We start from the raw sequence: 15,218 nt of genomic DNA, 5'->3' as shown, positions 1-15,218 counted from the left end.
ATAGGAAGAGATCTATCACATCCCCAAAACCCCGGGTTCTCTCTGCTGACTGTAAAGGCAGCTTAGTGCAGATAGCTCAGGTTCTTCATGTCTAATGTTACCTGAGGTTACCCCCGGGGTGCACCTGCCCTGTCCTCCAATATGCAGGGCTGGACCTGCTTCTCCTTCATCCTAGAGCTTGTAGGTGTATATCCTGCTGGAAAAACCCAAGAACCTGGCTACAGAAGCTCACAGCAGGGCAGTTTTGAAGCAGGTTTAAAGACAGTGAACTGGTACAATAGCCCAGTACTGAAGGAAGGAAATCCCTGCTTTCGGGATACTGGGCTGCTTGTGCTATCTCTCTTCTAGGCATCAGAGTGAGACTGCTTTAGGCCTAGAGCACCGGTCTAGCTGCACCAAAGCAGGAGGGTGTGACTCCTATATATAGACACCAGCACCGGGAAGTGCTGGAGGCATCAGGCGCAAAGCTCAAGAGAGTGATTTGCACTTTCCCACTATGGGAAGGGTGGCTTGGTTCCCTTATTGATCTCACTTTTATATCCCACTGAGACTGGGGCTCATACCTAGCTTTACCCAGATGGGTAAGCTTCAGCAGGCTTGTGGCAATCAGCTTCATTCTGACTTCATCTAGTGACACATCCAGATTTCCTATTTCTTTCTAGCCCCTCTCTCCTGCTAGGCAGAGCAAGGGCAGCAGGAAGCAGGGGAGAGCTACCAGTCCATCTGTCCCTTCTGCTTTCTTTACCGCTCTGCCAGACAGAGCTGCCCCCCCGACGCGGCGTCGCTCACCTGTGCCAGTAGCTGTCCCGCTCGTCCCTGTAATCAGACACAGCCTGTGATCTGGAGGTGCTGCCCCCGCCCACGACTCCTGCCCAGTACTCGGCGTCGCCGTCCATGTCCCCCGCGGGGGGCAGAGGTTTCCTCCGCGCCTGCCGGTAGGGCTGGCGGAAGTTCAGGTCCTCCTCGTGCAGCGAGCTCAGCTCAGAGACTGTGTTGTTATCTGCAGGGGAGGATGCAGGAGAGGAATGAGATGGGCATCACCTGATGGCAGCCAGGTGGGAATGCTGAGGGTATCACGAATGGCATGAGATGTCGTGGCCACCAAGCTTGGTGGGACACCGCTACAGCACAGAAGTTGTGCCATGTCCCCTTTTCCTGGTGTGAGACAGGCTGGCTCTGCATTTGGCCTGACTTGCCCAGCTAAAACAAAAGCAACCCGCTCAAAAAATTACGAAAAAAGTAAAAATCTGTCTGAATCACTGTCAGTCTCTACCCCATCAAGCACACTGACATCTGTAGGCCTGACATACCAATCTGCAGAGGTCTTTTTATAGGAAATCTTGTGGGTGGAGAAGACAGTGTGCTCAGCAATGACTGTTTTAGAAGTATATATAATTTGTTCATTATGCCTAATCTGTACAGAGCTTTGATGTAGTGTCATTCCTTAAAGCCCTTCCCTTCAAGGATTTTCAGGTTCCCACGTGTCTGTTTTAAGTGAGCCTCTAGCAGTGTCTAACACGGGCTAGCTCTGAGCGCTGTCCACAGGAACTGAGCCCCCAGCCTGCCACTGTCCTCTGCACACAGCAGCCACAGGACAAGGGGCAGCACTGCAAGCCCTCCCCACACACCTTGTCCCATTCTGCACCTCTGCCTCCTAATGTGGAAAGATCCTCACTTGTGTTTGCATTCTGTATTTTATTTTTATTTTGTATTTTTGTATTTTTTGTATTTTGCATTTTGGGTTTGTATTCTTGTATTCTGACGCACACTGAGTGCAGCCTCAGCCTTTATTTAAGGAAATAAAGCTTACAAGAGGCTATGGGAATACAGCGAGGTGTTTCACATAGAAGCTCAGCTCTCAGTTTGCACCATATCCCTTATTCACCGCCCTGCTCCTTCTGCAGGGCAACAGCCACTCCAAAAAAACTTCCTGCTTCCTTCCAGTCCCACTGTGGTCACTGCAGCTCTCAAAGCACGCTTTCAATAGAATCATCCCTCTTCTATTCTGCCGTGCTGGGAATTTACACTCTTGAGAAATTGTGAAAACAATATTCCGGCTCTTATCACACCACACGCTGTAGAAGGTATGAGTAGAGACTTGGCTTTTCAGATGCTGATAATCCCAAAGTTTAATTATATGACTGGACAATTTTCATGAGCTGTTCAGTATCCCTCATTTTGCTCTAAGAATGATTAGGTAAGCACCAGAACTTTAAAATCGAAACATACCTGTAGATACCTAAAAACTAGACTTTATCTGTCCCAATTAGCTTATCCTGGATGTCATATCCTAGGGGCAGACCCTGAGGCAAACCAAGTGAACTTTAAACTATGAATTTCCCAGTCTTTCTTAGGTCAGTGGGAAAAAAACAAACAAACAAACAAAAACCCAAACCATGCTCATTTCTCACATCGTTCTCGCATCCTCCTAGCCGGGTCAAACTGAGCCAATTCTTTCTCGACATAGTACAGCACCTTCATGGAGTCCCTGTCCTTGTCAGTCTGGATCCTGTACCCTTTGCGCACTGCTAGGGAGAAAAAAAAAGAAAACATTAGAGGAAAACCCACATGAGAACAAGGAGCTTTTCCCACAACACTGCTTCTCTAGTTGAGCTCACGTCTGCAGGCAGGTAGGCTGCGTCAAAACACACTGAGTCAGTCGCTGCTTCACAAGGAATTCGTCTACAGTGTGGGATGTGAAGTTGTGAGAACTTGCACAGTTTTAAAAGTTTGCAGGAGCGGCAAAAACGGTTTGGAAACGCCCAGTATGTACAACCCAGTGCATCCAGCGATGGACATTGAGCGTGGTGGGACATCCTCACAGCATCTCACCCTCCCTCATGAGAGACAGGCTCTGGAATTGGCCCACTTTGCCCAGCTAAAACAAAAGCAACCCCCTCATTGCCACAGAGTAATTCTAACTCCCACAGATGATGGCAGAGAGAAAAGCAGAACTCATTTCTCCTTCCTCAGCACTACTGAAAGGATTCGTCATGGTGAAGCAGTCCCAGAAGATCAGGCTTCCTCTAAGCTCTGTCTGCAGGAGAAGAGGTGGCTGAGCATTAGGGGGCTGTCGCTGTGCAAGACCACTCCACCCTCCCACCCCCATGAATTCTCATCACAGGTTGAAGGGTGTGTGGCAGAAGCTCCAGAGAGTACAGAAGAAAACACAAAGTCCCACAAAGCACATCACACTGCTTTGGGATTTATACTGACTCCAGGGATGAGGCCAACCAGATCACTGGTAGCTGTGAAACTGTTCTGGGACTCTTTACAAGCTTTACTTTACAGAAAATGTATGTATCTTAGACATACATGAAATGTTTGACTTCTGGGAAGTCTGGATAGCTTTTTGACTTGTCCATGTGCCTGTGTGTAAAACAGAAGGCCCTATACACTTATAGCCAAAGCAGATTTAACTCTGGGCAGAGTTACTCTTTACCTACTAACAATAAGCTACAGACTGACTACCTTACAGACTGTCTGTCTATGGTCAGCAAGCAGAGAACTCCACCTTTCCACTCTTTCTTTGAAGAATTTTTTTTTTTTATAGCAGATTATTTAGGAAAGGTCTCAGCCTGGAGCTATTTCAGGATTGACAGAGATTCAGGTCTAGGTACAAGAGAGGACTACAACCCTCAAATTCAGCCTCATTAGAGAACCATCATAAGGACAATTCACTTAGCACTCCAAAATGGAACCTGTCTGCCTTGCATGGGGTTTTAACGTGTTCCCTTGTGGGAATACTGCAGTGTTGCATGAATGCTCCTGCTGGGGAACAATTTAAACACTTTGGACAGTGGTTCTGAGCCAACCTGTTCCTTCTGTTTTATCCCTCAGTACCACAACGCGTCGAGCTATTAACATACGGGTTTGGTAGTACGTTGCGTAGTATGCGCCGTGTGGGCTGAGCAAGGACTTGGCAGAGGTATTCTTAGGCACCTCCTGTCCTAAACTGCCATGCATGTGTCTGTGCACTAGGAAACAACCGTGCTCTGCTTCAGGAATGGCTGTGCCAGAGAAATGGGTAGAGCAATTCCTCCCATGACCCCACAGATTGCTGCAGAAGCAAAGCTCTTTACTGTGGGTTTGGCACGTGGAAGGTAAGCGATTACATCCTGAGATATTACCTTGTGTCTGCACTTGGGAATGGTACAGGATGTCAAAGTACAGTAGGGGTCTATCAAGGTGCTTTTTTTAACCTGCCTCCAGACAGAGGCAGAGTGTGCTTTATTATCCCTGGGAGCGAGTGAACAGTGGCTGGAAATGCAGACAGTGGTTTACAGAACACGAGGAATCCTGCCTCTGCTGCCCAAACTGGAAGCACAGCAGTCTCCTCAAGTGAGGCTGGACTGACTGGCCTCAAAAGTGACAGCTCTGGCTGCACTGCATGAGCAGCAAGGGCAGTTCTCCACCTCACCATCGTGGCTTGTACCTCACTTCTGTCTGGTACTGTGCCCCTCACAGTTTTCTTTCTTCTAGTAGAAGAAAGTTATTCTTTCTTCTACTGTGCAGACTAGGAGCTCAGCTAAGCTGCCACGTCATTTATACACAGGCCAGCAAACCACTCTGACCTACTCATAACCTTTGGGGACCTTGAACAGGCAGCTTACAGACACTGAGGCTGTGCCAAACATCTATTTGGGCAACAACTACAGCTCCTAAAACTGATGGAGAATTAGCTAGGCATCATGCTAGCTTCATACTAAACTTGCTATTGCAGCTGTGTATCAAAAGGCAAATGAATTTCTTGGTTAATTCTGCAAGCATCCTGAAATTCATTTTGGATTTAAATCTGCAAAGATGACTGTGAACAGCTCATAAAAAGTATTTTTCACTACAGACAGTTTTGTCTCTGTTTGTTTATTAAATACTTCTCATAATGATACTAAATGTTCAACTTATTCAATCCCTTCATTATTCCTTCAGCTGAGAACCAAAGATATTATTGCTTCTTCCTCACACTCTTCATCTCTAAATTGCCATAATCCTTTAATCAGGTCTGAATCATTTTAAGTCCATTTTAATTAAAAATAAATAAAGATGCAGAGATGTTGACCACATGTCCAGAGCCATTCACTGAAGTCAAAGGGAATGGCACATTCTTCCCATATTTTCTTCTCTTGAACAGTTCATAGTTTCCTAATGTTTAATTTTTATTTAACTAGACACTATTTTTATTCTTCTGTGGGTGGAACAACTCAGCCAAAACTGTAAGCTGTATCCCTCCCCAGAAAGGACAGCACTACTATTTTTTTTTTTCAGATAAGTATGTTTAGGAAGTAGTTGATGTCTCATCCTTATACCCCCTTCATGTTAAAAGACCTAGGACCAAAAGCTTCCCTGTGTGCAGAGTTTAAAGGATCAATGCAAGAGCCTCTAGGCAGCCACGGCATTTAAAACAGAGCATAAATCCTAATTTATGTGTTGTCAACACTCTTCTAAGTAAGAGAGCTAAATGTCTTGGGGGATTTTTTCTCCACTCAGCCCTAAGTTTAGGACAGAGTTCCTAGGCTTTATCTGAGCTTTGCCACATGCCTTTTATATAAGCCCAGATAAATTTTCTAAATATCCTCAGGCCTGAGTTTGCTCACTACATCCCCTCACAGGGGTCATTTATAAGCACAGAATCTATCTGGAGCAAAGGATGTAGTTTTTAGCTGGAATTACAGAATCTTCCAACCTCTGTCCCCCAGAGCTTCCGATCCCACTTTTTTTTTTTTTTTTTTTTAAATGGACTTGACAGAAAAGTCCGAGTTCCAAAGATACATAGTTTCAGATGAGATCTACACCAGCTGCGTGGGGGACACAGAGGCTTTTAATTCTCCTTCTGAGAAAGGCTTTTATTATAAACTCAACCATCACCTGTTTTGTTTAGCTTGCTGCCTGGCCAACAAGAAAATAAGTAGCTTGGAAAGGCCACACAATGTTTTTCTCTTCTACAGCCTGTCATTAGGGGATATTCTGGCATTGTGGAGGACCTTAAGAGTAAAAGAACAGAGTGCAGGCTATAACTCTCCCTTAGCTCCACAGTTCAAGCACCTTGAACAACAGGTCTGTGATCCAGACTAATGGTTTGTCCGTGTTATTGCAAAAAAGATAGGCTAGTTTTTAAAAAAAGCTTAAGAATCTCTGTTGTCTTGCCACAAGGGCTAAAGCTCTGTGACAATGTTTTTATTTGTCATATATTCTATTTCCTGTCAAGTCATGAGGTGAGGGACTGAGACCAGACACCTGATTTGGATGCATGCATCTCCTGTGTAAGGATCATGGGATCCTAAGAGCCATTCCATCTGGCTACCAAACATATCCACTGTTTTTTATTCTGAACTTGTGTTCTGCTAGCAGAGACAAGACTGGGAGCTGTGATCTGACTCTTAAAAAAATCCTTGGAGTTGCCACAGCCAACACCACACTCTACATGCAGTGACATTTTTCACAGGAGAAAAAAACTGAAGCACTGGGGCGACATTCATCATTTTCTGACAAAGGTTTTTGAATTGGATACGTTCTGCATTGGATCAGTGATTGATTTATTTCCTATTTCAAAATGCCCCATTCCAGAGCTCTGTTTTGATTTCAGTGGCCAAAAAAACCCAACAATTGTTGAAAGAAAATACTTTTTGTAATTCCAGAAAGGTTAATATACCAACCGGAGCAGCGGAAGCATGCGTAGGGCTGTTCCCAGAAGCTTAATTAATTGTGCTACCTAATCTTGTCCTTTCAGATGTGTTTTATCAACACAATGTCGTGAGTTAATTTAACAACTGATACTTAGTGTGGTGCTTTGAAATCAGACATGTAGCTGGGTCAGTGATGACTCTACATTGCTGAGAGTCATTTCTGCTGCAGAATATTTGAATTTAGACAGCCACTCTGATCCTGAAATGCATGTGGCTAAATAGCTGCCCTCTTTTCTCCTTGATGGTAGCTTCCTTTGCAACAGCAGAAGTGACCCTCCCCAAGACAAGAGGCATCACACTGACACTCTAGGTCTGACACTGATCCACAACCCCTTTCTAGTCACAAAGCTTTTCATCACTCACGTTTCACAGATTCAAAGGCTGAACAAAAAAAAGTGACCTAGTGACTTATGTAAAGTAGAGGACAGGGTCCAGCCCCAAAAGATCTTGGGCAGAAATATCAAGGGAATACGTTACTTTGCCCAAAATGCCATGGGGACAGTAAAACATACTACAGCATAAGCTGCTGCCAGAGGCCAAGCAGTGCCCTACAGAGGGCTGGAAGAACAGTTTACAAAGAGAAAGCAGCTTGCAAGACATCAGCTCTAAGGGGTAAATGGTTTCTGCCTCCACTCTCCCGAAATCATCTTCATCCTTTTGTCCTCTGCAGCAAACATCTGCAGCAGTAATGAGAGGGGTCCTGTACAGGAACTTGGCCTCCCGTTCATTCCATGATGACCTAATTAGGCCCCCACAAACTGACTGTGTGTTGATGGCCCTAGAGAAGTTAGACCACGTGGCCCTAACGCAAATGTCATTGTCAGAGACAGGACTAAAATGCCTGTGCTTCTTCTCTTCACACCACCCAATCAGTGAGAGCCATTCCTCCCCTTCCCAGCCCTGCTCCCAGGAAGAGGACTGAATGTTGTGGCTGGCACTGCAAATTACCATTTTGGCTTCCTCCGCTGGCCTCGCTTGGGGCTAAGGGAGGGGGGTGTGACTTATCCCTCAGCACAGCAGGAGATGGGACACCAGCTACAGGAACACTGGGGATGTAGTATGGACCTGGCATGGTGGAGACTGCAGGAGGGTACCCAGCTTTTGCTGCTTTGCCTGCTACATACACTGAAAAAGAAAAAGAACAAGAGTCAGCATCACACACCAGCCCCCCACAAGCCCGCTGGACACGTGGATGAAACCCCCGCCTACGCTGGTGGCAAACCCCACAGGAGACAAGCAGACAAATGAATTAGCAAGGACCAACCTGATTTTCTCTAAGCCTCAAAGGGTACTGAGGGGAGATTAAAATATGCACTGTGTGTAATAATAGTGCATACAATAATAATGGCACTGCGAGATGCCCAGAAAGACACTCAGGGTGTTACAGCCAGCATTACTGCTGCCATGATTTAGTGGCAGTTCAGCTTTAAAAATAACTGATGACTCAAGCAGCAGGATGAGGCTCATGGAATTTGACAGATCTGACTGAGCCTGACCAGGAACCTTGCTGGGTTGCAAGGATTTTGGTCTGTTGTAGAGGACAGCTGATTTGCATTGCCAGGAAGAAACTTCCCAGGATGCTCTTAGCTCTGATCCACAACGTTCACTGACACAACAACAACTTTGGAATGGGAGCATGACACTTTGGAAAAGCAGACAGAGCTGCCAAGGCAGGGAGGGCTTGGGGAATTACATTTGTAATTAACTTTGAGCATTCAACCATTGAGTAATAGGTCAGATGCTTCACTCCCTAAGAACCAGTTCTTTAGCCAAGCAAAGTGCTCAGGGCAAAGGAAGCAGTATTAACAGATTCTCCTCCTGTTCTGCCAGGGAGCAGAAGTAGTAGGGCAGAAGATTTGCACCAGGCTTGGACAGGGTCACTCACGCGCCCGGGGACAGCAGCAGGACTCAGGACAGCAGGGGCAGCGGACGTAACAGCAGCAGCTGTGCGGGCAGCACTGGCACCAGCAGATCCCCACCAGGAGGAAGAACAGGAACGCCCCCAGGATCACCAGGCCCACAAAGACCCACTCTGGAAAACAAGGGGAGAGAGGGAGATACTTACAGGGCTGCACTTTGCTGTGGAAGAGAACGTCAGCAACATCCTCCCAGCAGAGAGCGTGGGGACGAAACACACAGGTGGGTAACAGAAGTGGAACCGACTGCCTGCGGCTCTAGGAGTAGGTCTACCCTTCCTCTTGTGTCAAAGCAGAAATGGCACATGACAGTGAGAGATGAGCTACAGAAATGCGGTCCCTTCTGGCAGCATCTCTGGCTGGCTGAGAGGCGAGCAGCACAGGGGCAGGAGCCCCGGCTCCCCGGCCAGAAACCCTTCGCCCCACAGCAGACCTGCACCAACGCCGCAGGACGCGCCCCATTAGCATTTGGACCGCATCAAAGACTCATTCTTCTCGGCCATGTTCATGCCCTGCTTACGTGTTTGTTCCCTGCCCACATTCTGGTTTTAATGGGACAAACGACGGTGAAAAGCAGGCTATAAATAGCCCGGTAAACGAGCCAGGCCTGCCCCTCTGCAGCGAGGCCTACGCACGCAATTATTCTTTTGAATGCGCCGAACGAGCATCCTATTCAGGCGCCACAGCCAGCCAGGAAACCGAACAACCACTTTTCTTCTCCCCCATTGAAGCCTCAGATGATGTGTGCCAGGCCCCAAAAGGGAGCAGCTGAAAAACACCCTACAAATGAAAGCACGCAGGAGCTGGCCCACAAAAACCAGGACGGGGCTTAAAGGGGAAGGGGAGAGAGGAAAGGTTTCTCCAGCGTTGCTGCTGGAAAATCTGATGGGAGCAGGGTCCAGCCTGCACCAGGGCAGCACCTACTGCCACATAGGAATTCCACAGACTAAGGGAACAATCAGTGAACACATCTGGACCAAGAAATTACAAGACTCTGAACATACAGGAGGCCTGGAGCTGGATTTTATGTCAGAGAAATGCACCAACCTATCTCAAAGCAAGACTGCTGGTGGGGAAAAGACTTCAGATGCACCCAGATGGTTATTCAACCACCTTGGAAAAGGGGTAAAAAGCAAATAAAGACAAAGTGGGGCTGCTTTGCAGTGGGAAAGGGCTCATCCCCACTTCAGAGGAAAAAAACAGCAGACCGCTATTTCCAAACAGAAGTCCAGCGTTCACTAAAGAGTCTCCTGGGACAGCAATATTTGAGATGAAGAAGTATTGATACAAGGGTTGCAACGTGCATGAAGAATCACACTGGAAAAACGGTGCATCCCTGACCTGTGCTGCTAAGCAAAAAAGTCAAGGAACAATGTTTCACTTGGACCATTCAAAATAGAAATTTTCCTAGTTCTTAATACAACGCAAAAACAAGAAGTGTCATTTTTGATCCATCACCAGCGTTCTGTTTGAACAAAAGTATGAGTCTTTACTTCGTTGGAGCTTTCCTTAACACTTTTACAAACAATCCCCCTTTTTGAAAATGCCATTTTAAATCAAGAATTTAAAATTTCCTTTGAAAAATGTCAGTCAAAGATCTGGCACCTACAAATCAAAACACTTCAGAAGTGTGAAGTGAATTTTTTTTTTTTTTAATTCTTTATTTAATTTTTGGCTGACACAGATTAATTTCATTTAAATTTGCATTTAATGTTGGTCCCTGTGGAATAATTTTTTGGGGTTGAACTTAGTATACGCTGAGGAAAATTCACCTAACAAGTAAGGAAAAGGCAGAAGGGAAGCATTCATGAATGGGAAAGCAAGAGCTGAGAGATTACTGACACAATCCCTCAAGTTCTGCTTCTAGCAGCTGTTTTGCTTAATATTTTCATAAATTACCTTGACATAGAGAATAAGAATGTGTTAAAATATCATGACAGTAAGCAGCAGGGATGCATTTTCACTAAAGGCTGGGACACGTTATACAAAGGTCCAGTTGTCCTTGGATCTACAATAGGAAATGTGAAATGCAGTATTATCCTGAATTTCAAAGTATGCAGCAGTACTTTCAGTGTCACAGGTTCAAAGATCAAGAACAATTTCTTTTCTGAACAGGACTTCACTGGCTTAAAAGAACTGAAAAACAAGAGAAATGATCCAGTACACACAGGATTACTGTCACCTCTCACACAATACGGCCACCAAAAATGGCAAATGTAATCCTAGGCCCAATAAGGGAAGAATTTCCAGAAGTATTAAGGAAATATCAATGCCATCACGCAAGGCCTCCTCTCCACGTAATTTCATCTGAAGTTACTGATGTTATACAGCTCTGGTCATCTTTGCAGCAGAAAAGACGAATTTAGGTCGGAGCCGATGGAAAGCAGGGATTTGAGGGATGAAGGGACTCTGGAGCCTGCCTGGCAGCAGGGGAGGTGAAGCCTGCTGAGTTACTCTATTAAACAGAAGGCTGAGGGAAGATCTAGCTCCTGCCTGTAAATATGGTAGGAGGATAAATGCAGGAGAAAAAGCAGGTATTACAGTTACAGATCTTACATAAATGGACAGAAATAGATGATCAGTGATATAGAGAGAAGCTAAAAGAAGCCCATCAAAGAAAGTGATCCAATGGGAAAGAGAAAGGCCAAACCTTAGGCTACTCATAAGCTTGCTAAACTTACAGAAAGGATGAAATTCCATGATGAGGTGGATAGAATGCAAGATAGGGAGCCAGGCTATCCTTTCCAGTCCTGTACTTCCTAATCTATGCCAATCTAAGCAAGAGCTTAGTGATGTTTTCTTTGTTGTGTTCTCATCTTGTTTTCTGCAACCATCATGGACACAGAGAAGGAGGTGTAACAGTACTGCTTGACACAAGTAGCCAGCCACAGCTATCCAGTGAAACTCAGGTGTCAGATCTCCAGAGCTATTAGTGAACAGTTCACAACCACTCCATAAAGGGTAAAAGCCTGGCGGAGGAAAAAGCAGACAGCAAGTTCATTAGAAGCATATTTGTGGTCTCCCTGAAAACATTCCAGGAGTACAAAAGAGGGTCAGGTTAGTGTGTACATTGCACATCGCAGGATACTCACTCAGCATATAAAGTGGATGCTCGAAATCAGTGTCCCAGCCACAGGGACCTGTGAGTCAGGATTTTAGTGCACAGGAAGTTAGACCATTTCCTTTTCAGATGAGGTTACGAAAACAGCAAAAAGAGAGCCTGCTGCCTCTTCCTTTATGGACAAAACTGGGATTCAATCAGTTCCTGATACACCTGTGTAATGCTGAGATTCAAATTATTACCAAGCTGTCAAGCTCTGTGTCCTTGCTGGTTGGAAACTACTGGTTTGTCCTTGCAGAAGAAGTATCTGCTTTTCTTTACTCAGGTAAAAGGCAAAACCAACAGCTGAAATGTGCTTTGCTGCTGCATCTCACATTTTCTTGTCGTCTACCCATGCAGTGAGGGTACCAGAAAGGTATCTGGCCAGCACACCATAATTTTATACCCATTCAATGAAATCCTAAATAACAGGGGGGGAAAGTGTTAGGCAATAGAGGATCAACTGTTATCTGTGCTGAAAAGACCAATCCCTCTCCTGCCATGCAGGAATTCTAGGGAGCTTTGGGTTACACTGGAGGTGGGTGAGTGTCTGCCTTCTCTCCGTTTGCATCTCTGGGACAGGCTCGAAAATAGCTTCACACATTTATGTGGAGTTGCATTTTTGCACAAACGTGTGAAAGAAATGCTCCTCGGGCACCACCAGGGAACGATCAGATGACTCGAGGGCTAAATATTCTCACAGCTTTTCCCTCTCAAGAGCAATCTGTTGCACAGCCTCTGTCTCCCCTGCAAGGAGCACCAGAACTGGTGGCTCTCGCCCGTTCTGGCTAGCAAAGGATTTATCACGGGCACGGAGCTCTCGCGTCGGGCCCAGCCACCTGGTGTTACCAAGCTCGTGGCCTGGCCAGGCAGCACAGGAGGGGCTGTGCCACTGATGGGTTGCTAGCCCATGCTCTGTTCCCAGCACCTCCTGTGCTACCATCTGTGGTGATGGTGGAGCACAGCACAGGCCAGCTCTGGGGAGCTGAGCGACTGCACAGGAGCCACGCAGGGCTGTGGGGTCTCACAGGCTGCAGCACGGTTTCCTCTGTGCAGGCAGGGGGAGAGCAGAGAGCTTGATAGAAAACCTCCCCAGAACAGCTCTGGCATTTCTGCTCTCACACTGATTCTGGCATGACATCAACCATCTCTGTATGCTGGCTCCCAGCAGGGCCCAGCTCCAGCTCTCTCAGATCTGAACCCAGCACTTTTCCAACAGGTGATGGGCTTTTCTCTTTACATCCCCCAAAAAAACACACATACGAGTGAAACATACACCACATGAAGACGCTGCAGAAGGATAAACAGACAAGATGACAGAGGAATGGATGATTAAGGGTGAAATGACTGAATACCTGGCATAATCTCCACAGCAAAACTGGGCAAGAGATCAGCAAGCAGCCCTGTCCTGCCTAGAAAAGACAGAAGGAGGAGAAGGAGAGAGGTTACTGCAAGAAAAACACACTCCCCAGCCCCTGCCTTAGCCTCCAGTTCCCTTCCTCATCAGCCCACTTGCACTCTGCGTTATGTGAATTCCTATCAACCACAGATGTCATCCTGCTCGATGCCTGGTGTCTGCCTCTGCACTTCTGCCATTTCTGTGTCCTTGCATTTTATCTTTATCAGCGGAGCTGGGGGGAAAGAATCTGGAGCAGAGCTTCTCCAATCTAGGCACAAAGTGACAAGAAAAAGGAGTCCCTTTAGCATGGTTACATGGTAACATCTTTCCTGGAGTTAAGCTCTACACATGCAAAAGCTCCTGGAAATGCACAACAGCTCTTAAATAGAAGGACACAGTTTATTTTTTAAAGGAACTGATGTAGCTTCTATGGATGTGGAACATCTTTAACTCAAGGCTATTGATAAATCAGCCACGTGCTTCCAAAACCCATGGATGCTGCTCTCCGTGTGGGGCTCTGTGAGTGCACCGGCAGCTCCAGGAAAGGAGCCTTGAAGGAATGCCGTGCATGTGTGCTAATTATTTGGAGATGCACGAGCATCTTGGTGAGACTGTGTGACAACGGCCAACTCCCAATGGAAGCAAACCAGGCAGGGAAGGATTCATGTAGAAATTAGTGGGATCACCTTGCAAAAGAAAAAGGAAACAAACATAAACAAAACAGAAAAAAAAGGCAAGTCAACTTCGAATTTATAATTCACAACCAAATATAAACAAACAAACTCCAAGCCCAAAGGCAGCCTGATGCCTGTTTGTTTTGGCACAGAATGTCTGGGGTATTTCCAGTACACAGCAAACATCCTGCACAGCGCTCAGCTGTAATTTACACACACCTGCGCATCGGCAGAACAGCCCTAAGTGCAGCTGCTCTGTGAACTCTCCCATAGAGCCCCAGCATCATCCTGGCATTTTTAAAGACATGCATAGGGTAGGAGAGCTGCACTCTGAAGAGAGACACACATTGTGGGCATAACAACAGGAGCAGCTAAGGGCAGGCCAATGCAAAAGTGCCAGAGAGCTACCTTTAACCTCCCCACAAGCCCTCCAGGTCCTGCACTATGCAGCACTGAGGCACAGTGATGAACTGGATCCCAAGTTCCTCAGCCTCTAGTCTGTCCTTGAAGGCTATTACAATCAAATTCCCACCATCCGTTTTTTTTTCCTCAGTGCTTCAGCAGAGACTCTGTAGAGATCAAAAATCCACAAGGAAGCCTGCTGGAGCCATAATGAGTGTACCATGGCTGCAGGCAGTGCTTTGGAGCCAGTTGCAACTCATCAAAGCTGACTAGTACTCACAGGAACGCCCGTCCTGATGAGGTGGTCCCGAATCCTTAGCAAAAGATAGCAGGGTGATGCTTCACATAATTGCTCCCCATTTATCACTTTGAGGGAAGACTCTTGCCACCAGTCTGCTGCTAAATTTTCATCTACACTTACAAAGAGTTTCATGACATTCTTTGCAGTCCGTTTCCTGGAGGGATCAAGTGTCCAAGCCGCTCACAACTAGCGTGTTATGTTCCACATGCATATTAAGTATATTCCTTATTTTGATAAAATAATAAGCAATTCTTCTGCAGGCCTCCGTGTGCATATGTGAACAGCACCCACATGAACCACAGGCATGCAGAATATGGGCAGACATGAGCATGTAGCTCACTTCTCATGTGACATTACCTCTGCACAAGCTCACATGCAGCCCTAGTGTGAGAGCAGATGCCACCGGACAAATTGCTGGAGGTACACAGCTAATTTAGGACTTCTGTTTGTGGTAAAATAGGCAAGGAAATGACACCTTTAAACAGCAGAAACTCCTTCTCAAATGGTCATTGACAAATAGGTGCCTGCTTTATTTTGAGCCTACCTGGAGAGATTCAAACCCTGCTACAGGTGCTGGGTGCCTTCTGATCTCCAACACGGAAAAAGCATCCCTTAATGTAAAAGCACCTGAGAACTTGATAAAAACAAAGACAACTAGAGCAGCTCCTCTCTGCTACCTACGAGCAGCCAGTACTTCCCTGCTTGTGCAGCCTCACTTGGCTTGTCAGAGTATCTGCCCGGGG

General features: G+C 46.3%; 1 protein-coding gene across 8 annotated transcripts in view; it reads right to left on the bottom strand.

The window, feature by feature from the left end:
• ILDR2 (immunoglobulin like domain containing receptor 2) overlaps positions 1 to 15,218 on the bottom strand; it is a 39,064-nt gene that overhangs the window by 5,436 nt on the left and 18,410 nt on the right. For 4 of the 8 annotated variants that reach the window (XM_040090800.1, XM_040090810.1, XM_058424351.1 and 1 more), the window contains 5 exons: positions 13,055 to 13,111; positions 8,569 to 8,715; positions 7,632 to 7,808; positions 2,412 to 2,528; positions 790 to 1,000 (listed from right to left, as the gene is read on the bottom strand). In XM_040090800.1, coding sequence (XP_039946734.1) covers positions 790 to 1,000; positions 2,412 to 2,528; positions 7,632 to 7,808; positions 8,569 to 8,715; positions 13,055 to 13,111 — 709 coding nt within the window. The remainder of the gene's footprint in view (positions 1 to 789; positions 1,001 to 2,411; positions 2,529 to 7,631; positions 7,809 to 8,568; positions 8,716 to 13,054; positions 13,112 to 15,218) is intronic. The other 4 variants (XM_040090840.1, XM_040090848.1, XM_040090821.1 and 1 more) reach the window with 3 other exon arrangements.

This window comes from Hirundo rustica, chromosome 2 (genome assembly GCF_015227805.2).
Source record: "Hirundo rustica isolate bHirRus1 chromosome 2, bHirRus1.pri.v3, whole genome shotgun sequence".
NCBI classification, from domain to species: Eukaryota; Metazoa; Chordata; class Aves; order Passeriformes; family Hirundinidae; genus Hirundo; species Hirundo rustica.
The sequence above is the reverse complement of the archived record's forward strand: the minus strand, read 5'-3'. Positions and strand labels throughout refer to the sequence as shown.